The sequence below is a fragment of the Camellia sinensis genome, chromosome 4, assembly GCF_055761805.1.
Source record: "Camellia sinensis isolate YWXY chromosome 4, ASM5576180v1, whole genome shotgun sequence".
Taxonomy (NCBI): domain Eukaryota; kingdom Viridiplantae; phylum Streptophyta; class Magnoliopsida; order Ericales; family Theaceae; genus Camellia; species Camellia sinensis.
The window spans coordinates 159,862,287-159,888,177 of NC_138964.1; the positions used below are offsets into that span (position 1 = coordinate 159,862,287).

Genomic DNA, 25,891 nt, shown 5'->3' on the forward strand with positions numbered 1-25,891 from the left:
TTTAGTAAAATTACCCTTCAATCCATTTGGGGAAAAACCAAGAGAACACATTTACTAACAATATTCATTGCTCAATTTTTACAGTATATTTTAACTTCTTTAGCCAGTAGTAGTACCTGTTGACTGCAAGAACACTGATGAGGATTTTGTAGACAGATCATATAGGCATTTGCATTTCTGTGCAAAGCTCCCAAAGCACAAGTGTAAGAGAGATTACATAAGAAATACAATTATCTGATCTCCTGCATGAGCCCGGCCCGGCCCTCCAAACCACCAGTCAAAAAGCTGGACCAACTTGCACCAGCAAAGTGAGCTAAACCCTTTGAATCAAATGGTGAATCTTCAATGAGCTTTTTCAATTCAAATTCTTTCTCACAACCATGTCAAATTTATGCCTTTATCTTCCTATCTTCTTCTCTCCCTATTGGCTTCATGTTCTCTCTCAGTACCGCGACGAGAAGGTCTACTGGGAGACTCCTCTCTTCCGCGCTTATGGTGCTTTGAGTGTTTTCTGTTACTACTACTCTTTTCCCTAGAGGATTCCTTCTTTCTCCCTTTAGACCTTGAATGGTGACGATCCTGATAATCACCAGACAAGTCGATCGCATCGCTATCAGAGTTGCTACTTCTACGCCGATGACGCCTGGAGTGTTTTCTACTCCTTTCATCTTCTGATGAACCACTGCTCCGATTTCTGTGCCCGCCCGAGGGAGTTTTCACATTCCTGTCCTCTTCAACCACTTTGCCAAGTTCAACTTTACCAGATTGATTTTCAGGAGCAACAGTCCTTATTACGTTGCTAATGGTTAACTCACCGTTATGAGATCCACCCTCTACAGCATTAACCCGCCGATACGGTTTGCTTTCTGGCACATCCTGATTCACGAAAGTCCTATTAACAGCTTTAAGGGTCGATGAAGGCTTACTTTCAACCAGGAGCGTGTTAACATTTCCCTTGTTGGCCTTGACGGTTTCCTTCTGACTAGCTGGTGCCCTAGCTTTGTTTTCTGGATATGGCATATCGGAGGGAACATCCAGACCCAGTTCTTTACCCAAAGATTCCAAAAAGTCACCAGCTATTAAACGATTTAATGTCGTATTAGCAGCTTCAACCGTCTTTTGGGGATCCTCCACTTGGTTGAGACCAGAACTTTTCTCTTCATCATCTGAATCATCAGAGAATATAGCCTGCGAGAAGAAGGACAGATAAATTAACGTCTAATTCAAATCAGACACAATCGTGAGTGCAAGGTTTGTAATTTATAAATAATTTATGTTTACGACTTAAAAACTAAAGCCAGATAGCTTTGAAACACACCAGTTTCAGTTATTTTTTCAGAGAATAATTAGAATAATCATATACTAGACCCTGAAATGCAACTATATTCATTGTCTAAATACAAGAAAATATAAGAAGCAACAAGCACACCCCTTACATATTTGATGCCTTCTACAAAAGAAAAATTAAAAACATTTATTGCATAAATGGTTTGTATGGTCCATGTCAACATTTTTCTACATAAAAAACCTTAGCATAAACTATGATCTGAGAAAAGACCCAATACCTTGTAGAGGTCAACAGGCCTCTCAACATTTTCCACTTCCACGTCAACTTCAAGTTCTGTGTCAGCTTCTTCCTTGCTAATCTCTTCCGCACCAGATTGGGGTACAGGCAATGAATCCCTAAATGCTGTAGTGGTTTCCCCGAGCTTTGGAGGTTTAACTGAATCTGGCATAAATATAAGAGAGTTCACTTTGCTCCTCACACGTGGAGGTGGTGGTGGCTGCAAATGGCAACATGCATGCAGTTTGATGTAACTATCAACAGGAACATCCCAGAAGCACGGGAAGAATTTTCATTATTACAGTTCAGATAGGAATGATACCAGTATAATGAAAAAACTGCCAAATATATATATATATATATTTATGAGAGAGAGAGAGAGAGAGAGATAGACAGACAAGAGAGAGAGAGAGAGAGGGGGGCAAAATAGTTCCACATTAAAGATATAAATAAACACACAAGGATCTGTCTCTTGCAGATCTACAAACAAAGTGGAAGTAAATAAGCAAAACAGTACACTACCCCACCATGTAAGGATCTACAATAGAGAAAGAAATCAGAAGCCGCCTTCATTTTCCTTTTCTATTTTTCTTTTTACGTAATTAATTGGAGGTGCCCCTCATAAATGGATGAACAATAAGATGTGAAGAAGAAGAAAAAAAAGAAGCAAGGATGGTTTGCTTTTTGTACATATTCTTGCATACCACCTGTCATGCACTTCTGACAATATCCAAGAATTAAAATTTTGTTTCATTTCCATTGAAACAGCTAAAACGTTTCAGTTTCATTGGGAACCAGAATGAAATGCATGTGGGAAAACAAAAGCCTAATAAATGTTTTCCCAAAATGTTTCAGTTTCATGGCGGGTATGAGGAAAGAAGCTTGGGCAGACAAGAACAGGACCCAAGAGAAGCTTTAATTGGGCTAACAAAGCTGACGACCTCTTAAGCCTGAAAGAGAAGTGATTATAGTGGGCTATTATTGAGCCTAGTGGCAGGCTCATGGCTAGCATTCTTCACCATCACCATGCAAATTTTTATTCATCTCTGTCTTCCTATTGCTTCTAGAATCTAAACTAGCACGTATAGAATTCAAAATTTTAAAACTTGACTATAATGACATAAAAGGCCAAAATTTTGGAAATGCAATCTGACAACATTAAAAGACAAAACACGAGAGAATTAAAGGATGGATGTAATAGTACCTTCCCCATATAAGGATCCAATATATCATAACGCTTGCACAGAATAGGTGAAGGCCGCCACTGAAACTCTTCACGCTTTGGATACATTTTCCTCATTATCTCCTCTTCAGCTTGACTAACTTTCTGTTTTCACATTTTATGTCAACTACCCCAAATCAAAGCCATGAACTTAGTATTGATAATTATAACTTCTTAGACATACCTCTTGACTGCCGTAGGTAAACTGCAAACTTGTAGGTGCACATATCTCTGTAAACTGTTGATTAGAAAGCCTACTTTCGTTTCCCCGTTTTTCTTTCTCTATTGCCTCCGCTGCAGCCTCAAACTCCAACCTCTCACGAGCTCGAGAAGATTCTGACATGCTACTTGAACCACCAGAATCTTTAGAGCGAAGCCCTCCGTGGTACTTCTCCTTTAGAAACATTTCAAACCTTTCTTGCTTTACAGGATCATCTCGAAAAGGTTTTGCAACATCCGGGAGCTCAAATTCAAAAGAAGAAACAAATAACAAGTAAATACATAATTCCAACTACAATTTTCAATAAACACACCAAATTGAGGTTGAAAACAAAGTAGTCTCCTGGTTGGAGCTAATTTTTCGAACTACAAGTGGAATTCCCATATCACCGACTGTAGGAGCCATACGATTTTCAAGCTAAAAATAGACATCAAAATTTAAATCACTTACAAATGATGCAGGTTTGGTGAATGTATCTGAAAGATTGAATTGGAGCTGAATATCTGCAGAGGTAAAAGCCACAGTTGCATCTTTGGAGCTTCTATCCAGAGGCTTTTCTCCTAAGATTTTGCCACGGCTCTCTGCCGTAATCTTCTGCACACTTGGAAACATTTTCCCATCCAAATGCTGTTTATCTTTATCATTGCGCTTCTGCCGCTCCTCCCAAAGCTTCCATGAATAATAATCTTGGCCATTTCCCCCATTAAGGAAAGAAAATAATGGATTCGATTGATTCTTCTCTCGTGATAGATCCTCAAATAATTTACCACAACGGGCTACTAAAGTTGCAACCCCTTCAATCAAGAGTTTCAAATTATTATCCTGCGGAGGAGGAATTTCTGGAGGTGGGGTATCAGCAAATTTGTTGTTGATGTCAAGAGGAGTAGGAAATTCATGAAGAGGTACAAAATCCTTTGGAATAACAGGAGGATCAAATCTGAAAAGCAGTTTGCATAATAGATTATATCAGAATAAAATGAATAATAAATAAACTAAGTAGTCATATAAATTTTAAACCAGGTGTTGATTTGGAGACTCATTTTGCCATACTTCAATCATATCTAGTTTTGTATACTAAACATGTTTATATTCTAAAGACACATGAATCAGATTGAAAGAAAAAAAAAAACAAAGATAAAAGGAATAAATAAATAAAAAATTAGCTGAAACGTCTTGTACACTACAGCAATGTTCAGTTTCATAAAACTTAAGTGTCAAACAATAATACCTTCATGGCTAACAACGAAAATCTAAGTTAGTTCTCTTGCTCTTTTTCATAGTGTTAACAGAAGTATATGATCTCATGAAGTAACCAACATTTCCAATCAATGAAAAAAAAAAAAAAAAAAGAGTAGTTGAACAATATTTTGTTGGATATCATTCAGATTCCAACTGTTAACTAAGGAACTCTCAATTTAATATATCTTAATATCTTATCATCAATGGTAGATTTTCAAGTATATTTGATTTGCTTTAATCTAGAATAGCAATAAGCATGACCATCATATGGTTAACATTATAGCAAGAAAGAAGTTATTTGCCTTCTCACTGACTTTTCAAAAAGATACGTTATTTTCCTACACTCTCTATTCAATTCCAATTCTCTTCTCTCTCTCTCTCTCTCTTTACGAAGCACGGATACTTATAAAAGGGAGACGTATCCGTATTGTATTCATATTAGATACCAATACTCCTTGGATACTCCCAGATATGTATCAGATACTTATCAAGAGAATCGAATACTTCTTAATTAATTTTTCATTAATTTTGATGTATCAGATATTTATTTCTAAAGTATCGAATACTCCAAGTCACTTATTACTTGTTTTACAAAATTAGAATTGTAGCATTTCTTGCATAGGTTGAAGTTGCGGGGTTCGAGTCTTTGCCTAGTTCTTTGACAAGAACAACATAGTAAGTTAAAAGTAATAGAATTTGTCAAATTGACATATCCTAATTATGTTGTGCATGTCCCATATAACTGCATAGAAAGTAAAGATTAACAAGTGATTGTAACAATAGTAGAATTAAATATCAATAAATAAATAAGGAAGTAAACTTACATACAATATTTTTGACTAGTCTAAAAGGGAAAAGCACATAGACAAATTCATATAGATTGTTCTGCTATTGTGATATAAACATATTGGACTTGATATTTGAAACAAAATATTTGTAAGACCTATTGAAATTTAAGAAATAAACTAGCTAATGACTTAAATTAATTCCTAATTCTTAAAGACTAGTATTTTGCATTATAAAATTATAGTATAGTTTCTCAACATTCTTGAGCTTGTGTATAACTCACTGCTAATAATTTAAAAAATAATTTTTTTACAAACGTTTCCAGGCCATACCCGTGTCCTACTTTTAAAAGTTTTGTCGTATTGTCGTATTCGTGCTTCCGTGCTCTCTCCCCCCCCCCCCCCTCCCTGTTTATAAGTTGCCAAAATTGTAACACAGTGCATGGATAAACAAGTATTGTTCATATAGTATTTCTTGCATTCCAATATACAAATAATTATGTCAATAGAATGTGAAGCTAGATAGTGACATTTTGAAAAGTAACTAACAAATGAAGGAGTTTCAACTTAAATACATTAAGAAGCTGGTACAAATAAGTACCTTTCTAATTGGTAGTCAGAATTTGCTGCCACTTTAAAACCAGGAAGAACACCCTGTTCTTTTTCAGTAAACTTTTTCTTATTGTCCAGGCTGAGTTTTGAAGGCTCTTCAATTTCTTGGACATAAGTTTCTTCAAAGTCATAACCTGACCAAAAGTTTCAATTCGAAGTAACTATATCATTCACACAAAATTTAGCCAAGGGCATTGTTGCAAAATGGCATTTTAAAGGGCGGGATGGAGGTTTAATTATTCAACTCTTATTGTCCACCCCGCCCCAAAATAAGAGGGGGAAAAAAGAAACAACAATTAAGTAATGTACTTGGGGGCATAGGGTGGAAGGCATTATGTGTCCAGTTATCAAAGGTTCTAATGTACGGCCTATGGGCTCAACAGCTAAACATAACCAATCAATTAGTTCAGTTTAGATACCATAGGAGACTAGACAACGTCACTCATGGGAGGAAATATTCATGCATACAAAGCATAACTGTTTAAAATTCTCAAAATAGATATGCATAATGGGATCGAGTAGCAAGTTCAGTTTCAGCACAAGACCTTGTGCACAAGCGTTACAAAGCCCTTGCAGAGCAGTGAAAGAAAACTGACAAATTTTATGAGTATCTTTTTTTCTTTTTTCATTTTGGTGTGTGCGCGCGTGTGTTTTTTTTTTTTTTTTTTGGGGTGGGGGGGGAATCTTGATAGTAAACATTGGTGGCCTTGAACCCCAGTTCAAGTCATAATCACCAGTAAAGCCTACGTAAATGTAGCCTAAAGAAAACGAAGAGAGAAAGATAGGCAATTGGATACCAGGTAAACTAGCTGATATTTTCAAAAGTTTATTCGTGATGTGACAAGATATCAAGGATTATACAGTAAAGCAAAAATATGAAAAAAGCCACCCATTATTTCTTCAATCTACTGCACCAAGCCACCAACACAGTTCTTCCACAAAGCATTCTACAGGTAACCCTCATTTTTATAGAAGTTTGTAAGCCTCTTTTTATAAATAGAAGTCTGTAACCTATATGAAGTGCAAATATTACTAGCATGATGGATGAGGATGACTCAATAAGCCAGTGTTGGATTGAGTAATACTTACGAGATGCATATACATCCTCATCTTCAGCATCAAGTTCTTCAAGTGCGCCAATGCCAAAACCAGAAGCAACCTTTCGTGCTGATACATTCAAGCATATGGAAAGGTAACCATTCCAAGCAAGAGCATAATGCAATGGAAGAGAGGAGAACTGAAACATTTAAAAAGAAACAGGACATGTAAAGCGGATAATTCAAGGTAGCATATCTTACATCTCGAAGCAAAAAGACTGTCTTTCATAAAGGAAGGTTTCCTATGCCCCAACTCCTTATTATCAATTAAGCGTGATCTTTTCTTCTCTGCAAATAAAACAAAAGGTCAAGCTGCATTGGAGTTGTCGACCCTAAATTCGTAAACTGTTGTTTTACTTCAGGAAGCTACATACCCCTAAATTCGGGAGCATGCTTGAAAGGATCATAGCCTAAACCATGCAAGTCCTGCTTCGGGTTGAGTACATAAACCTAACCAAAAAGAAAAAATATATGGCTTCTTCCTCAGCTACCATAACAAATCATACAAGACATTCACTCAAAGCAGTACGGAACTAAATCAATTAGCCAAGAAGAAAAGAGAGGGTATGAATATTTAGATAAATAATCGTTGAAATACAGAATCAGCTGAGAACTTATTTTACATTATCTTTTTGGTTATCCCTTGGGCAAGTAGATAAAGATGTTCAAGCTCTGACAAGAACCTCTCCGAAGTTTAAGGTACGACCTCCAATACCTGAGACACCCTCTCACCTCCCATTCTATTTAGCAGATGACTTTCATACATAGTCATGTCCTAAAATATCAGCCAGAAACCATCATCCCTGATATAAGAGGGTTTGTAAAAGATCAAATTGAGAATAGGCATGGTGCCTCATGTGAACATCTGGTGTAAGCTGACCCCATAAGACTAGTTAAAACAATGATTATTACGATTGTTTAAAAATAGTTTGGTCAATGTTTTACCCCATGGTTAAAAAAATTATTATTATTTCCACATGTATGATGCTTGTTCTTTTTGATTTACCATTCAATTTGTATAATACAGGGTTTAAGATTTTTATTTTGGGAAAATTTTGATTTAATCAAAACTAAATGCTCTAATTATTAGGACTATGGGACCCTTGTGAACTGGATTTTGATGTTTTCTTCTATGATTGATGTACTTGACATTGTTCAAGAGGATGGCTTACACTCTGACCAAAGAGTTGAAGATTTTGTCTATGGCGTTGGTGCACTCTTTCGATTTTTCCTTCAATTTACACTTGAGGAAAAGCATCTTAGGGAACACAAAAGAGTAGCCACTAGTATTGTAAAGAAAGACCAAGATATTGTAAATACTATGACACTTGTCAAGAGAAAATACAATTTCTGTTTACACTCCAACATATGTCATCTCATAAATATGCACATCATCACGGAGAGGAGGAAGGAAGCAGGTTTATCAATCTCTTAACATTGAGATGATTGCTTACAAAATTTAAGTCTCAAGAGATCGAAAAATTAGGATAAACCACAAATCAGAGTCCTATGAAGTTTAGAATATAATAAAATATGAGAGAATTTTGAAAGCATTTTAGAAATAATAAAGTTCTAAATAGTAGCACCAAATGAAGTGACAACAATCATAAAGACATGCAATCTAAATATTACTGACTCAGATCATATGATTGACAAGAAAGTCTGCCTACCGGTGTGCTCTGTGGAAACTGATCATCATTATCAGCAGGTAACTCCATAATATTTTCAAGGTCACCCTTAACAGGCCCAGAGCCAGCAAGCTGTGCCGCTGCATCATCAGATGAAAATGCCAGAAAAGCTTTTCTAGCTTCTCTACGAGCATCTGTATTAAAACAACCACAATGAGGAAAAAAAAAATTTGTCAAAATGGAACCCAGCTAATTGAAGAAAGGCATGCTCATCGAAGAGAAGTAAAATAAAAGAACCAAAAAAATTTGAAAAACTATTGAATAAGTACAATGAAGAGAAGTAAAATGGCGGTGTATGTTACCCTAAGCAAACGAATTAGTACTTGCGAAGTATAGTTTACTATTACCTAAGCAAATGAACAATTCATGTTACCTAGTTAAGTATAATATTACCTAGTTGCAGCTAAAAGGGACACAATTCATAAATATTTGCATAGGGAGGGACAATAATTGTTTTAGAATATTGTGTTACATAGAGGGTTAAAAGATTGGAAGATGGCCGAGGTGAAGGGGATCCATCATAGATTGCACATGATTAATGGTAGGATAAGATCATTTGGTAGGACAAAACATACCATACAATGAATTAGTCCGCAAATCCTTTATTGCATGACCATGTCGCCATCCCATCTTCAGCAGCAACTTTACACCTGATCAACAAGGAAACGAAGGCACTGAGAGATGCAATAACTGGTTTAAATGCAAGCATAGTTCTACAGTGCTAACTGAACTCACCAATGGAATCTGTTGCTGGAAGAACTATTTCATCAGGAGCTGGTCCAGGAATAATTGAAGGCCTGCAATGCGTGAGACAGGAGTAAAATAATTCATTATAAATTTCATGACTGCCAATGAGTGAAAACAAAATGAAAAAGCAAACTCAAAACTCAATAACTAAATTATATAGAGACCAAAGGAAACAAGGCCCTACAATTGGCCCAAAACATTCATGAGCAAGATAAATGTGTACAACCATTTACTAAAATCAAGTAAGGGCAGACAAATAAACAATAAACATGAAACATGAAACATGAAACATGAAACAACTCATTCAAGGCAAGTAGATGCAAGAAAGATGGTGTTTTCTCCTATCCAAAAGTAAATACAAAAATAAATGATAACATCTGTAAGCAAATAACAGACAGAGACGTGCAAAGAAAACTAGAGCATTACTCATGGCATAAAATGACTGGTGTATACAAATAACATAAATAAATACAAAAAAGAAAAAAGAAACTTAACAAACCTAAATTCCATGAAAATGTTGGGGGAAGAGAAGGGAAAAGGGAATCAACTTAGAGAACCCACAATCCACTAACAGGTGCAAACTTTAATAACTACCACATTAACCAGTTGTACAAAAACATAAAACAGTTAAACCCAGGACTTACTGGCAATGTGATTGAAAATGAATAATTGATAAGAAAAAATCCAACTTCTGTACTTCTTAATTATCATAGATCAATAAGATGAATGATAAGCACTATAGAAAACCTCTGCCGTTGTTCCTTCTCAGCTTGTTTGCGAGCAAGTTCAGCCGCTGTAAATCCAAATGTATCAAACTGCATAGATGTTCCCAATGATTGGCCTTCCAAATCCTAAAAATGTAAGAAAAAGATAGAAAATTACCAAAACTTGAATGAATATCTCATCATTAGATTAACGTATTAAACAACGTAAATTCCACATTGCAAATTACTGTATCTGTTGTAAAAGTCAAGAGATGACCATGTCAAATGTCTGACAAGAGAGCTTTTGCTTCTCCTTCTTTTTTTTTTTGGATAAGAAGTGGAAACTTATTTCGAAGGGAGGAAAAGAACAGCAGCACAAGAAGCGGTAATCGACAGCAAGCAAAAAGGAAAGAAAGAAGTCGAAACAAGGTCAAGTCCAGCCACCAAAACAGTCAACATGATAATAATCCCCTTGTAGTGAGTGCATTTTTTACCTAATCTTTTTCCCTGAAAAACTTAGCGTACAAATGCTCCAAAGGCCATGTATTGAAAAACAAAACATCTAAATGGCCAACAAAAAAAAAAATGCAAATGCTGTGGTCCAATATGCCTTATCAAAAGCAATGGGATTTTTTTTTTTTTTTTGGATAAATAAATGAATTTTATTAGAGAAGCATCAAGACGATACAAAGAACACAAAAAGCAAGCCTCTAACAGCCAAGGACTAATTAATCAAATCCTCTACAAAATTAATAAAAGCCAACACATCTGGATCTTAATTGCACGAAGCGGAGGCGGGAGCGGGAGCGAGGAAGCGTGAGCCGATAGAAGTTTCTTAGGTTGAGAGCACCTCGGGAAGCGGTAATATATATATAATATATATATTTTAATACACATTAGAAGTTTTTTTATAAATATTTTTATTTTAATACACATTAATTATTTTATTTATTTATTATATTTTTTAAATAATGTGTTATTGATAATTTATTTTTTTTTATTTTACATATATGTGTGTGTTTTTTTTATTAATATGTATAATATATACTCATATATATATATATATTATATTTGTATGTGTTAATATTTTTTTTATGTAAATATATTATAAAGATTATATATATTATTTTTTTTATTATATATTTATATGTATATACATGATATATATTAAATAATAATGTATTAATGTTTTTTATTTTTTTATTTTTTAAATATATATATTTATTTAAAGATTTTATATGTTTTATCTTATATATATATATATATATATTTTACTTATATTTTTTTTTGATCAGATATATTTTATTTATATATTACGTATATATCGGGAAGAACAGAAGGCCGGAGAGAGAGAGCGCGAGTGAGAGAAGGCAAAGAAGACGAAGGCAGAGACGATGACGATCAGCAACGAGAGGATCTGTGAGAGAGAGAGACGATCTGCGAGAGAGAGAGAGAAAGACAATCTGCCACAGAGAGAGAGACGAACTCGACAGACGAAAAACAGAGAGAGAGAGAGAGAGAGAGAGAGAGAGAGAGAGACGAACTGCGATAGAGACGAAAAACAGAGAGAGAGAGAGAGAGAGAGAGAGAGAGAGAGAGAGAGACGACCTTCGAAGTGATGAAAGAAGAAGAAAAACGAAGCAAAGGACATACCCAGACACAATCAGATTCTTCTTCACCTTCTTTCTCCTCTCTCTTTGTTGACCAACAAGCTAGGGTTTTTGTTCTTCTTCACCAACGATCCCATCTTGGACAGGATCGCGTTTCTCTCTCTACAGAAACGCAATTCCTACACGTTTCTTTCTAAGAAACGCAGAATCGCGTTTCTTACGAAGATTCGTTACTTGTTAGCACGATTCCTGCAACTAAGATCTGGATCAGCCATAACCGTCCCCCAACTATTAAAATATGAATATCCCTATTGCTGAAATAATATACGTAAAGCTTAAATTGTAGGGATATTCATATTTTAATAGTTGTTTCCACGTGTTGCAATTCATTATATGTTGTAATGAAGGAAAAACAATAATTCAAGTGTCAACATCCAGGTGACAACACTTGGAAGTAAATAAAAGGCGAAGCAGAAGAATTGTAGTTGTGAAGATAATAACCAAAAAAATATATCAAGAGAGGCAGAACAATACAAGAGAACATACCACTTTCTCATCGTCATCCAAGAAGTTAAGAATGCTTTGTTGTTTGATTTCAGCTCTATTCTTCCGAGATGATGTAAATGTCTGTGGAGTCCATCCTGCACACATTTTTTTGGATGGTTAACAAAACACCACTCCCAAAAAATTTAAAATCAAGCATGGTAACCTTAATCCAACATGAGCTAAAGTCATACCCTCTTTGGAACCCACAGTATTGTAGTAACCAGCAGAAAAACCTCCAGTAAATGCTCCATGGAATCTTCTTCTCCCTTCTTCATCTCTGACCTGAAAAATAAGTATTTTTAATATGCCTAAAGCTTAAAGGCAAAAGTTTTGTCTGCATTGATTGTGGAGTGTCATTTCTTGGCTGGTGCATTTTGACATCCTATGGGGAGAGAGGGGAGCAGGGTTATGCACAGATTAGTTGCAGTAATGCTCTCCAGTTTGACGCTTATGCATTCAAATGGAGGTTGAAGACAAATGAGGTTTCACATGTGGTTATGCGTGTGCGTGCGAGCCAACCTTGAGGAAAGGCAAGCAAAGCCTCCACTTTGGGCCCTCAAAAATCAGGCCTCGATAGTAGACACCAAAAAACCAATCAAAGTAGTGAATTATTTAAAATTAATGGATGAATGGTTTCCCAAATGCTTGGATAATTTATATAATATTGTTGACTATAACAGTTACAGTTACCCATGAAGAAAATAGTTTTTCAAAGTTGAAGTTGATCAAATTCTACCTTTGATCGACCATGTCACAAGATTGAATGGATTAGTTATGTTATCCATTAAAAAGGATCTAATAAGCTTAATCAGTAACTTTGTAGCTAAAGATGCAATAATAGTTAAGTAATACTTTGTTGGAACTAGTTCATTTTTAATTATAGCTTTATATTTTGTTTGTTGTTGTTGTTGTTGTTGTTTTCCCCTTCTTATTGTATAAACTATGAAACACAAGACCAAATTTTATTTCTCAGACATTAGTTTGGGCATATATAACATAGCAACCTGGTACTTCCCAACTTCCCCTTCAAATTTACAATAAAAATCCAATTATTTGTATCCCATTTAACGGGCATGTTTGGCATCACACAAAAATTGAATAGCTCCTTCAAATTTTAAGAAGAAGTTATATGTATAAACATGCCAAAATCCCATAAATGCCCAAACACTCCCCAACACATTTTCTCTGAGATTCAGCAAACTATGAAATGAAGACATTAATGAAAAAACCAATCAAGTCTTCCCAGGTCATAACATGTATCAAACTAATGGAAAATCAGGGTTTTGAATTATTTCTCAATATCCAAAATCTGAGAAAACAAAACAACCTTGCTCAATTGAAAAGTTTTAATATATAATAGTGCTCTGAAAATGGATAAATTACCTCTTGCTTCCATGGGACAAGGGTTCGCAGATTACCAGAAGCCTCAGCGACTGATTTCTTCTTGCGGCTGGTGATCTCTTCTTCTCGCTCAATCGGCGTTCCGAAGAACACGTAATCTTCTTCATCACTGTCCATGTTTTGTCAACGAATACTATTCTTGTACTTGAAATTGGTGCCTGTGAAAACAATCCATAACAATGGTGATTTGGGGATTGATCGGTAAAACCCTAAATTCGGATTGAAGAAAGAGAGTGAGATAGAGAGGGAGACGATGAAGTGAAAACGGGCTTCTGGATAGGTGCGCTTTTGGTCTGGTTCTTGGGTCTTGTTTTAGCCATGGGTCAAGCCCAATTTGGTATGGGTTGAGTTGGGCTTGTGAAAGTAGCCTAATGGTAAGACTGCAAATGAACCGAATTATTCATTATCAAGTTCGGCTCGGCTCGTTTGATAAATAAGTCGAGCTTGAGGTCGAATATTAGGTTCGTTTAAACAAGTCGAGATCGAGCTCGCATAAGTCCGGCTCGTCAAGCTCGGCTCATTTATCTTTATTTAAATTATATAATAAATATATTATTTATATATTAAATAATATATAAAAGGTGTTTCAACCAATTTATCTTTTAAGAAGTATTTAGTATGAAATTGTTCTAACTGTTGTTTAAGCTGTTTATTTTCTGCTTCTAAACTTTCTATGTCAAAATTAGCCTTAGCTTCTACCTCTCGTATTTGTAACTTAAGTTCTCTTACTTGTATTTCTAATTCTCTAATTGTTAGATGTAATTCTCTGCTTTTGATACTATGATCTTCTGGCATCTTCTTGTTATTTCCTAATATTATCTTGTGTGTCATGTTTAATTTTTCTAGACAAACTATACAATAGGTTATACTGCATAATAAACACTGAGCTTTCTTATTTTTAGCCGGAAACCAATTACAATAACTGCATCTAGTGGTATCAAATCCTAGTCCTATTTGAAAATTAAGCTGACATTCAGTATTTGTATTGCATTCCATCATAAAGAAATTGTCATGGGAAGGGGGTATTCCGATTTCGTGGTTAAGTTGTCCTAAAAGATTATCTACGTCTGTATCACTTTCTGAATTACTATCTGAACTTATGGCTTCTATTTGATATTCATAATCACTAATTATGTTGTAGACTTTTCAATCATCATTGTTTATGCTAACTATATTTTCTTCTAAATCTTTTATAATATGTAGTCTTTCTATCTGTTTATTAGTATTAGGCATTTGTCTTTTTGGGCAGGTTTTTGCAAAATGATTAGGTTCTCCACATATGAAACAATTGCATTTTTTATTATTAGGCTTTCTAACATATCTCTGTTTTCTTTTATCTTCTTTAGGTAGTCGCTTATAATTTATCCTATTAAAAGTTCTACTCTTTGTAATTAATTTTTGTTTTTTTCATGGTTTTCTATAATTTTTCTTCCAATATTTTTCCTTTTTATATTTTCCACATTTTTTATATTTTTTCCTATTATATTTATCTTTATATTGCTGAGGAGTATACATTATGTTGCACATTTCTCTCTAAGTCTATGGAATGTAAAAACTATTATAGGTCCTATTCCTAAAGCTCCACTTATGCTTACTTCTCCTGATGCTATTTTTTCTGGTAAGTTTGCATAATAAATTGACTTTATATTTTCTATCTCTCTTCCTAATTCTCCAGGTAATTTCCTAAAGTATTTATTTCCTATTTCTTCATCAAAACTTTTTCCAATTCTAACTGCTATGGCTAAATATTCTTTGCTAAAAGATACAACACATTTCCAACTTCCTAACATTATCTGATCAAACTCGGTTAATGCTATACTTTATATAGCGATCCCGGTTTTCCCTTTTACTGATTAATAGTATCCCGGACTCAGTTCCGTGGTTGATGGTTGTTGTCTGTGTTGCATTTCCATTCTTTAACTCTTGGTAATTGAGTTTAGAAATGTTTTGGGCGTGTTTTGAACAGGTTGGTTGAGCTTTGGTCTCAAGTGTTGTTGCCCAGGTTTTAGGTGATCCGCTCGAGCGGGTCCCTTTGCGCTCGAGCGGAGTCCGCATACTTTCAGTATCTTGTGCGTCTGTAAAACTACTGCAGATGTGTTTTTCACGCTCGAGCGGGTATCTTGGCGCTCGAGTGGGTGTTTGAACTCTGTAAAAATGCTGAATGAGTGTAATCTACGCTCGAGCAAGTTTTCTTTTGCACTCAAGCAGGTGTGTTTTGTTTTTGTATCTTGGCGCTCGAGCGGGTCTTTTTGAGCTCGAGCGGGTTCAGTTTTTGTGTTTGACGCTCGAGCATCTTATTCTCCGCTCGAGCGGGTCATACGTATATCATATCTGGACTGTGATATTTTAAATCACTTTTTACACACTCTCTCTTTCTTACTTTTCAAAACCCCATTTTTGAGAGCCTCTCTCTCTAAAATTCAACTTCTCTCTAGGGATTGACCTAGTTTTTGGGTGTTCCTACCCTCATCTCTTTGTAAGAAAGTTAGAGAGTTGCGTGGGCTTCGTTTTGATCCGAAAAACTTTGGGATTAGAGTACTTCCGAATTTTGGCTCTTCTTCCCCTTGGATTCTCCATTTGAGGTAGAGATTCTCCTTGTTCTTTTTCAATACTTCGTCTATAGATAGACATGTGGTAGTTTTGTATAGCATGAAAATCTTATCATGTTGAATTTCCTTGAAAACCATGTGAGGGAACCTAGGGTTGGTTGTTTGAGAATGATTATTTTATCATTAATAGTACTTTGGGCTAATTGGAGTTTAAATTAGCATGCTATTGTGGAAAGAAGAAAAAGCCCTAAATTATGTTTTGATTTGGTAAATTAAAATGGAGGGTAGTTGATCAATGTTTGTAAGTCTCTATTGTTAATACGAGTTGAGTGAAGGTGTTAATGCCTAAGGGATTAACTATGGCTTTGGAGTTGTTTTGAAATGAATGTATTGAATTGAGTCAGGTCATGGCTTTATAATGAATGGAATTGGTTTTTGTGAAATGAAAAAGGGGTTTTGGAATTGGAAAATCCGGGAAGTTGATCTTGGAAATGGGAAATGAAATGTTGACTCTATGTGAGTTTCAGAAAAATAAATATGAGAATTGAATTATTGTATCATGAGTGTTGAATACACACATTTAGGGGTTTTACCCTTACCTATCATGCTAGTGTCGTTGTTGGGTTTAAGATCTTATGAGAGTGAGTCTTTATAATAGGTGTATTAAAATCATGCATCTAGAGGTTTTGTCTTTAGTCATCAGTGGAAGATGACATGGTTGTGTTGAATTGTCGTGTATGCATTACACTTGTGTTGATTGACCGTTGTATGTAATGAAGTGCTATGATACATTATATATGTATAATTGTCAGGGAGGAGATAGGTGATGTACTCCAGTGTATGGGAGAAGATATGGGATGTACTCTACACACCTATGTGTTCATATGCTTTAACGCATTGCTTATATATCTTGAATAGTTTATGTGTATGTATTACACTTGTTGGTTATACTCTGTTGTATTGTGATTATTGGTGTTATACCATGCGCTTATAATCAGAGGTACTATTACCTTCCAGCTAGCGTCTGGAGAACTGACTGCGCTGAGAATCTAAGGTACCACACCCTTCCAGCTAGCGCCTGGTAAAATGGCATACCGTTGTGAGAGTTGTATCCTTGGCTTACTGTGCATATAGCCGGTAGAGCACAGTTTTACTGTTTTTGTCTCAGTGTATTTGAGTATATCATGGATTGTGAAGGTTACAATTTTGGAGGGCCGAGTTGCCTTATTTGTTGATTATATACATGTTGATGATTTGTTATCTCCCTTTCTATTAAAAGCATGCATGTATAGATATGAATGTATTAGGAAGAAACCAAAATGCCATTTCAAGATTTTAGAAAGTGTGAAGGAAATCGAGTATTTTGAATATACGTTTTGAAAAGGGCACATCTGTTGTAAGTATGGAAAATGGGAGAAAAGTAATGGGCTTAGAGAAATTATTTTTCTAAGAAGTTGTTATTGTCATGAAAGTTTGGGAACCAGGGATAATGACAAGAAAAGAAAGATGAATCGCTTATAGCGTTGAATGAAATGGTTGTTTTTTAGAAAAGTTCATACTTATGTATATTTTTGTATAAACTGCCACATTAGTATTCTAGTACGAGATTGAGCATTCATGATCATAGCTATCTGTAAGTTGTTATTGTTAAGGATCATGTTGAGATCCCTACTGGACTATATGTTCATCCCACGTTGTTGAATCTTTTTCAGGTAATAAGCAGGATGTGCTATAAGATTTTGGATCTTCTTATTTGTTGGCCACGGGGCCTCTTTTATGTTGGCGGAATGTCATTCTTGTAAAAAGGGTTACACCCTTCTTTTTGATTCCTTAATGATGTAAGCCTTCGGGCATTTTATTCAATATATTCATGTTGTATTTAATTCGCATTCGGATGAGAGAATTGTTATTTATTTCTACTCATTGGACTAAAAAGTTTATTTCCGCATGTTATCTCGGAACTTGAATTAAGTAAATAAATTTGGTAATGACTTCGAGTAATAAAAAGTGGGGCGTGACACTTTAAGTATAATCATTTCTTCTAGAAAGGTCATATCCTATAAGTATTTTTTTTATAAAACTAATAAAATTCCATGGATTATCTCCTAATCCTTTAAGCTGTCTATTGGTCTACTCATATTTTCCTTTAAAAGTTAAATATATATTAAAAGCTGAATCTCCTAAAAGTGTTTCCATATATTCCCACATGTCGATTGATTCAAAGGGATTATTCATCCATGCCTTTACCACATCCTTTTCCCATTTTTCTATTACTTCTTGTCATATTTGAGGATCGAATCTAGCTAGGTCTAAAAGGGTTCCTTGGTTATTTGTTAGCTGTAATTGTATACTCATATCTGGTTGTCTATGCTTTTTACGAAATCTATAACTTTTATTTAGATTTGCTTTACTACGTCCTGTATTGGTTAATGGTCTTCTTCCTCCTATTGCATAATGCATTGGTTCTACTAGATCTTCTACCGTATGTTGTGGGTTACTAGTTCCTGTGTTTTTTGTTGTTTGTGTGTTCATAAAAAAAGTGTCTTATAAGTTAGATTGTTTTGGTATTTTAAATATTTTGTTAGGATGTATTTTATCTTCTATAATATCATCTACATATTCAATATGAAATTCTTGGTCTAAAAATGACACTACTTCATTATGAGTATCTCTTCTAACTATATATTCATAGTATCTAGTATCTAATATTTTATTCATATTGCTTAGGGTAAAATTTTCTAAATCTATCCCATCAATATTATATATCTTATTTTGTAATATTGGTTTTTCTTCTGTCATTACATAAAGCTGATTTATGTCACTATGAATATCTTGATTTTATTTCCTATCTATACTACTAAATTCATCATCTTCAGATTTTTCTGGTGCTACATACGTATATTAAGTAAACCTTACTGCATAATTTCCATCTGCTTTTTGATATAATAAGTTATATTGAAGAGCTAACCTCTTTTGTCCTAGAAAATCTCCTAAATTCCAATCTAGTGCTGCATTATCTTCAGAATTATATTTTTTTAGCTGGTAGTGCCTTTATTCTTTTTGCGTTTAATATTTTAACTATTTGATCATTTGTAAGTCTATAATGAGTATTACATTCTGAGACTGCTAAGCCTAAAAATTTTGTGCAAACTAATAAATTCTTTTCTCCCTTTTTCATTTTGTATCCTTTACTTTTTATTCCTATTTTTATCTTTTTATGAAAGGTCGAAGTTGGTAATAGGAAATCTGGTGTAAAATAAACTATTCCTCCTTTTGAATTCATATTTAATTCATAGCTGCCTAAAATACTTTGTCCTACATCATCAAACCTATCATCATAAAGACATACAAAAACTTTAGTTCCTAAATTTTCTCTAGTTAAAGCCTTAACTCCTACCACAATTAATCCTAAGTGAGTCATTTTGAGGTGTTCATTTATAGCATATTTATAACTTTCTCTATTTATTAAATTTAGTTATATTTTTTCATCTTCATGCGTTACACTAATCATTTGTTCACCATAGTGTTTAAATAGATATTTTTTTTATGAATCTTACCTAGCTTATATACATATTTAGCTGGGATTAACTCTAATTTTTCCTTCTTAAATTTTTCTATTTGTTGTTCTACGTCTATAAATTCTTTCATTTTAACATCTTCATCCTCATTTCGTTTTTTGCTGCTACTTCCTTTTATTAGCTGTTTAAACATTTTTATTTTTTGTAAGTTCTACAAACACGTTTCTTTGGTAATTTAAGCTTTTCGAAATATTTAGCTATATCTTCTTCGTTTATCTGAGATTGGGGTTTGTTTGTTTGTCCTTCTACTCCTTTTCCTTTTTGAAGTATTATTTTTTCTAAATAAGCTAAACGATTTTCTAAATTGTGTAGTTGTTCTGATAGTTCTTCAAATTTTTCACATAATCGGATAAGAAATAAAATTTCTATATTATTTTGTCTTACTGATATTTTATCTAACTAATTTATTCCATGATAGCTTCTAATTCCTTCTGGGTTATTATGAAAGTCTTCTGCTTGTTTTAAAATAATCTAGTAGTCTCTATTAACTTTTTTATCACTACTTATAAATTAAGATCTTATTAGTTGTTCTAAAATTTCTAATTTTTATTTTAAATTATCTTGAATTTGGTTGATATGTTCTATTTGTTTAGCAATTTGATTTATCTGACTATTGAAAATTCTAACTCTATTTGCTTCGAGCTATTTATGACTGATATTAGAGTTTCTATTTCTAGCTTAGTTGGAAATTTTTCTAAATTTAAATTTACTCTTTTTTGTAGGAATGAGCTACACTGGTCTTGAATATAATCTAATTTTCTATATTGATCTTTAATTATATTGCGAGTATTACGAAAATGGTCTATAGATGAAGTAAAAAGATTACTAATTTTATCTACGTCCTTTTTAATATTTTCTGCAAAATTAATCTAATGATCTATAATACTATTTAACTGAGAATTATGTTCACCATGAAGCTGATGCATAAAAGTACCTTCAAAATTACAACGAAATTTATTTTTATCTATATTAAGACGATGATTATGATTGTTGAGTTCTAAATCTAAATATTCTACTTTTTTCATATACAAAATTAAATCATACTTTAAAATTATTAAAAGCTACTATAATATGAAATTTATAACTAAATTGTTCAAAAATAAAAACTACTCTATTTACATAAGCAAAATGCATAAACTAACTTAAACTGTCCTAAAACCGAACACATACCAATTTTATGGGGGTTGAGTTAGTGGTCTACCACTATTTTGAAATTGGGCTAAGAATTATCTAATTAATTCTGCAGTTATGCTAATAAATCTCCAAGCTGTTGTATGGCTAGCTGTAAGGCTTATTGTTTTATAGTTATTTGTCTAGTTATTTGAGTGGTTTTCAAACTATAATTTTCTAGAGATCTACCAGAGGTTAATGATAACAGAAATTGATATCTTAATTTTTGATCTTCTAGTTATTGTATAAGCTCAGTACTGGATCTGATTTTAATTCTAAGTTTTTCTTCTAAAGGCATCAAATTTTGATTTTAAAATTCTTTTATGAAAAACATTTCCTTGATATTTCTACTCAGGTTGCTCTCATTTTATTCTTAAATTCTTTTTCTTTGGTAAAACTATTTTTAGGCAATGTTTGCTTTCATTACATGTACTCTCACCTTGAAGCTAAGCCTCATTTAACATAATATATTTTTATTTTCTATTTCTTACTTTTCCCTTTCTGCCTACAGTTCGCTCTTAAATGCTTAACCACGGCTCACACAGGCTTTTCAGCTAAGGTCACTGAATAATAAAATAGAAAACAACAGATATTATGAAGGTGCAAAGCATGTACTATTAATGAACAAGTAAGCATTCCATAAACTTAATTTTTCCAAAAAGAAAATAGATTTTTAGAACAGAAGAGTTACCCTTTTGAAATATCTAAGGAAAAAGAGAGACTACTCACACTTCATATTAATAAGTAGTATAGTTACACAGATTATGTTACAGACTTTGAGGTTCTGAAAGACTTGAACACTTATAAATTTTTAGATGAAAGTTGGAGGAAATTTTTACAACGAAGAGTGGAGAGAATTTTTTCATTGCTTATTTCGTTGACATGGATGCCAATTTATACAATACAATAGAAGGATAAAAACAAAAACACAAAAACTCAAAACCTAGACTTAATGCCTTACGTTCCAACTTTTCCTAAAAGTCTAAGACTTAGTCAAGCCTAGGCATAGGCTTTTTCAAAAATTTCTACAAGTAATAAAGAAAAAGACTATGCATACAAATATATGCATATTTTTGACAAACTTTCTACGCAGATAAAAACAAGTAAAGGGTTTGGATAATGATGTCAGGTACTGCTTTGGGCCCCATCGCACATCATTCAATCCTCTCTTTTAGATAAAATTTGGACACTATAATATGTTACAGGACACGTGTAAGGATTTTCACAGCTTTTCTTTAATGAAGCAGGGTAGGAGTCATCTGCTTTATTAAAGTAGTGAGTGAAGGAAAAGCCTTACTACTGGCAGAAGCAAATAATTACAGATACAAATATTTACAAAAGTTATTGTCGTTTCTTGGCATGAATTTCTCTGATCATTGAAGAGAAGTCTTATCTTCTACAAATTTTGTCTTTTTCTTCTAAGATGCCAATAATTGATATAGACACGTGGATACTTGGATGACGGAGTGAATCTTCAAGGCGGATTACAAAATTTCAAAGAGCAAAAAAAATCTCTAAGTCTAGAAATAAGGACTTTTAGGATTATAATACTTCCAAAATATTGCAAGAGTCTAATTATGGAGTGCACTTTTTCTTTTTTTTTCACCCATACATTCTATCTGAAAAATCTTCACGATCTGCTGCTGAAAGTTGATCGTAGAAATCATCCCCATTATCTGGTTCATTTTCCCATTGGTTATCTTCTTCTCCCACTAGTGGTGACTCATGAGAGACACTATGTCGATAGTTGGGATATTGACTTTCATAGACGAATGTTTCTTTGCTGAAGGGAAACCTGGGATAGCTAGGTTCCAGTATATATTCTGATTTCTATCTTCACAAACTAGATGACCATAATTTCCATTATACGCTAATAGAGGATTATTAGCAAATGTCCTCCATTTATGAAGCTGATCTCTGAGTGAAAATTTTCTGCATGGACAGGGTCTCCGATTGAGAAGTCTTGGGTATCCTAGAAATGTTGAAGTTCCTCTAAAGTACATTTTATGCTTGGCGAGAATGCACCTTATTGCTTTCCATTCTGGCAGCTTGCTTTCAACTAATACTTCTACAAATGGATGATGCTCTTCCATTGCATAGAGTACTGAATAAGCAAGTTTATTTCCAAAATTATCTGTCTGGTCTAGATTTGAAAAGATTATTCTAGAAACAAACCCGTAATCTAACAATTGGGTGGCTATTAGATGACGAGTTTTGCCTTCAATTTCTATCTCTAGTGGCTCAAAAGTTGCTAGATTTATTTGGCAGAGGCAAATGTTGAAATTTAGATTACACTGACATCTTCCAAAATATTCTGGTCTATCTATACATCTTTCTTCTTGTAAACAGGTTGTTCTTCATCCTCATAGAGATAAGTTCATTGATAATCCATTACGGGGCATTGGACTCCTGCAAAGGAGAGGTCTTGAAGGAACTAGTATATAATGACTAGTTCATTATTTCTACTATCTTCAGTTAAGGTATATATATAGGGTTTAAGGTCTTTCATTTCTCGGCTTTTGTCACAAAAAGATTGAATGATAGAATGCCTGAAGAAATACATTATAGCACTTAATTGTTCAAATTCCTCACTGGTAAGTTGTCTGATTTCTGGGTCAGGAAATGTAGTAGGTGCTTTTTTCTGGAGTTAGTTTTTTAAGCTGGTTGGTTAGGGTTCGAATGGTAGCTCTCAATTGTTTTTCTTCGTCTCGGAGCTGGTCTAACTATTCACTGGCCCTTTTGCCTTTATCTATAATTTTCTTAAAATTTCTGGTAAGGCCTTTACAATGTCTACACATTTAGAGAGGGTTTTGAGAATCTGGCTGAGGGTTAGTACTACTGCTTCCTGTTATCTAGCTAACTGGAACTCCACTAGTAGCAAGAGTTGTGGATTGCATCTTGCTCAATGTGTCCAGATAATCTTTAGCTATTTGGCTGATAAAATAACTTGTTCCTATCTGTCTACGGGCATATGTATTGGCTGACTCGAAATCATAAAATCCTTTAAACTGAGGTATGGGAAAATTTTTAACTAAAGGTTCAACTTCTACCCAGTCATGGTAAATACCAGGCTTGGTTCCTTTAGCTACTACATAGAAAGAAAAGCTTTTAGACAAAGGTTTATTCTCGATTTTTGAAAAATATATACTGAGGGAGTTTAAGGCTGACAAATGTTTAGCTGGGTGGTTGAGATTGTTCCAAAGGTTATCTAAAAGACACTGTTGAACTGTGTCTAGTTTGATTCCTGCTAATGGTTTGAATTTGTTTCTACCTTCATAAATGGGAAGAGCAAATCCCCCAAAGTTCATTGTTTTGCTGTTCTCCATTATCTGCACAAAAATTAAATTGGTTATTTTTTTTTCTAAATAAATTTTCCTACTTAGCCAATCTGTTAATTTATTATCACTCTCTTTAATATGTTCAAATTCTACTTTATATCCTCGTCCTACTATATAATCTAAAAATTTTGCTCATCTTTTGGTACTAAGTTTACACTCATTAAGTTTATTATGAAATCTAACTATATCTTCACAGTCTGTTCTAATTGTAGAGGGCTTGTGTAAAAATAGTCTAAATTTGTTTACTACATATACTATTCCTAATATTTCGAAGTCTAAGCTGGTCATGGTTGCATCTTTTTCTTTAAATTTTCCAGAGCTATATCTACAAATGCGCTCTTTATTTTTACTATCATATTTGCTGGGTTTGGCTAATAATATTGTTCTCCATCATAATTGTCTTGCATATGTTTGTACGGCTATATATTCTGATTCTAAGGGAAGTTGTAGATCGGGTAACTTTCTACAAATATCTTTAATTTTTCTTACTAAAACTATATCTTGTTAGTTAAAATATTTTTGTCTTGTGGACGTGGTCTTACCACATAGGGGTCCTATTATTTTACTAAGGTTAGAAATGTACATTCGTGCATAATTTAAAATTCCTAAAAATGATTGAAGTTGTTTTGTATATTCTAATTTATCTGGATAATCTAAAATTTTCTTAACTATGTGAGGTTGTAGCATGATTTTTCCATCTCCTAACCCCATTCCTAAAAATTCTATATGGGGTTTATTTAATTCCATTTTTCTCTTACTAATTATTATTTCATTATTTATAAATTCTTCTAATACTATATATAAATGATCTATGTGACTATTTTTGTCTAAGCTAAATATTAATATGTTATCTATATATACCAGTATAAAACTATATTTATTAAATATACTATCCATCTTATGCTGAAAATATGAAAGGTGTATGTAACAACCCTCGTCACTGTTTACCGATTAACTACCGATTACTGTTAAACTGAAACTGATTTTGATAAGTAATTGAATCAACTGAAATACTGAACAGACTGACTGAAATCTGGAACTGAATTGACTGAGTATATCTATTTAATTGTATATCTATCTATTTGTCGTTCAATTATCTGTTCATGTTTTTGTGTTTAAATTGCGAATTGAAGGCCTTATCGGCGGCCGAACCAGAAATTGATTAGTGTTCCATGATCAGTAGAATTAATGTGATTTTATGGCATGTTCAGTTAAAATGTGATTCGGTATGATTAAATTAATTAAAATGAGTTAAATTACAAGAGTTGGACTTAATTGCCATTTTGCCACCTAGTGGACTTTCATGAGCCTCTTAGTTGATCTCTAATGCTAACATTACAACACTTCATCAGCCCATTCTTCCTTAGACTTGCCGACCAAGAGGGAGAGAGGGAGAGAAGTGAGTGTTCTTGAGAGTTGGCTTAGGGAACTTGAAGGATTGAAGGACAATTGCCTAATTAAGCTTCTAGTCTTGTGATTGAAGACTTAGATAAGGAAATTCAACCTCTCATTGTTGTGTTTAAGTTGATTCTTGCATGGTTCATGTCTAATTGAGGAGCCAAGTCATGTCTTAGTCTAATAATGTTGAATTTGAGCTCATTCCATGCATGCATGTTTGAATTATTGAGTTGTGAGTTGATTTCATGGTAAAATGTTATATGCATGTTCATATTGTGTTTAAGTCCATGATTTCATCTTGTCCTTGAAGAATTGGCTCACTAGAGCATGAAATTGAAACTTTGAAATGGTTTAAATTCATGCATGATATGTTTGAATTATATTCTTGAAAGATGGTTTGAAATTGTGTTTAATTGATCTTCC

The 25,891-nt window shown here is 33.8% G+C and overlaps 1 protein-coding gene across 3 annotated transcripts; it reads right to left on the reverse strand.

Annotated features, from left to right (window-relative positions):
• TGH (SWAP (Suppressor-of-White-APricot)/surp domain-containing protein) lies at positions 1-13,786 on the reverse strand. 3 transcript variants are annotated; one of them, XM_028199039.2, is made up of 16 exons: positions 13,418-13,786; positions 12,226-12,316; positions 12,035-12,129; positions 9,922-10,025; positions 9,163-9,224; positions 9,003-9,077; positions 8,410-8,561; positions 7,114-7,189; positions 6,941-7,027; positions 6,732-6,809; positions 5,632-5,776; positions 3,457-3,943; positions 2,971-3,249; positions 2,769-2,891; positions 1,566-1,784; positions 1-1,188 (listed from the first exon to the last, which is right to left on the reverse strand). In XM_028199039.2, exons 1-16 carry the CDS (start codon positions 13,550-13,552, stop codon positions 406-408), a joined length of 2,991 nt encoding a protein of 996 aa, XP_028054840.2. In that variant the 5' UTR covers positions 13,553-13,786; the 3' UTR covers positions 1-405. The 3 variants fall into 3 exon arrangements, with proteins under 3 accessions (XP_028054840.2, XP_082722838.1, XP_028054841.2); XM_082866712.1 differs by having other exon boundaries at positions 9,819-10,025; positions 13,418-13,719; XM_028199040.2 differs by lacking the exons at positions 6,941-7,027; positions 7,114-7,189 and having other exon boundaries at positions 6,732-6,879; positions 13,418-13,744.
• Between the last annotated feature and the right edge of the window lie 12,105 nt (positions 13,787-25,891).

What these genes read in the sequence shown, in the direction of transcription:
- TGH (XM_028199039.2), bottom strand. Translation starts at nt 13,552, where the DNA reads ATGGACAGTGATGAAGAAGATTACGTGTTCTTCGGAACGCCGATTGAG. An exon ending in GAGAAGGAACAACGGCAGAG is followed by an intron (nt 9,225 to 9,921) that starts GTTTTCTATAGT and finishes CACGCATTGCAG; the next exon opens with GCCTTCAATTATTCCTGGAC. An exon ending in CAGTCTTTTTGCTTCGAGAT is followed by an intron (nt 6,810 to 6,940) that starts GTAAGATATGCT and finishes TGAATGTATCAG; the next exon opens with CACGAAAGGTTGCTTCTGGT.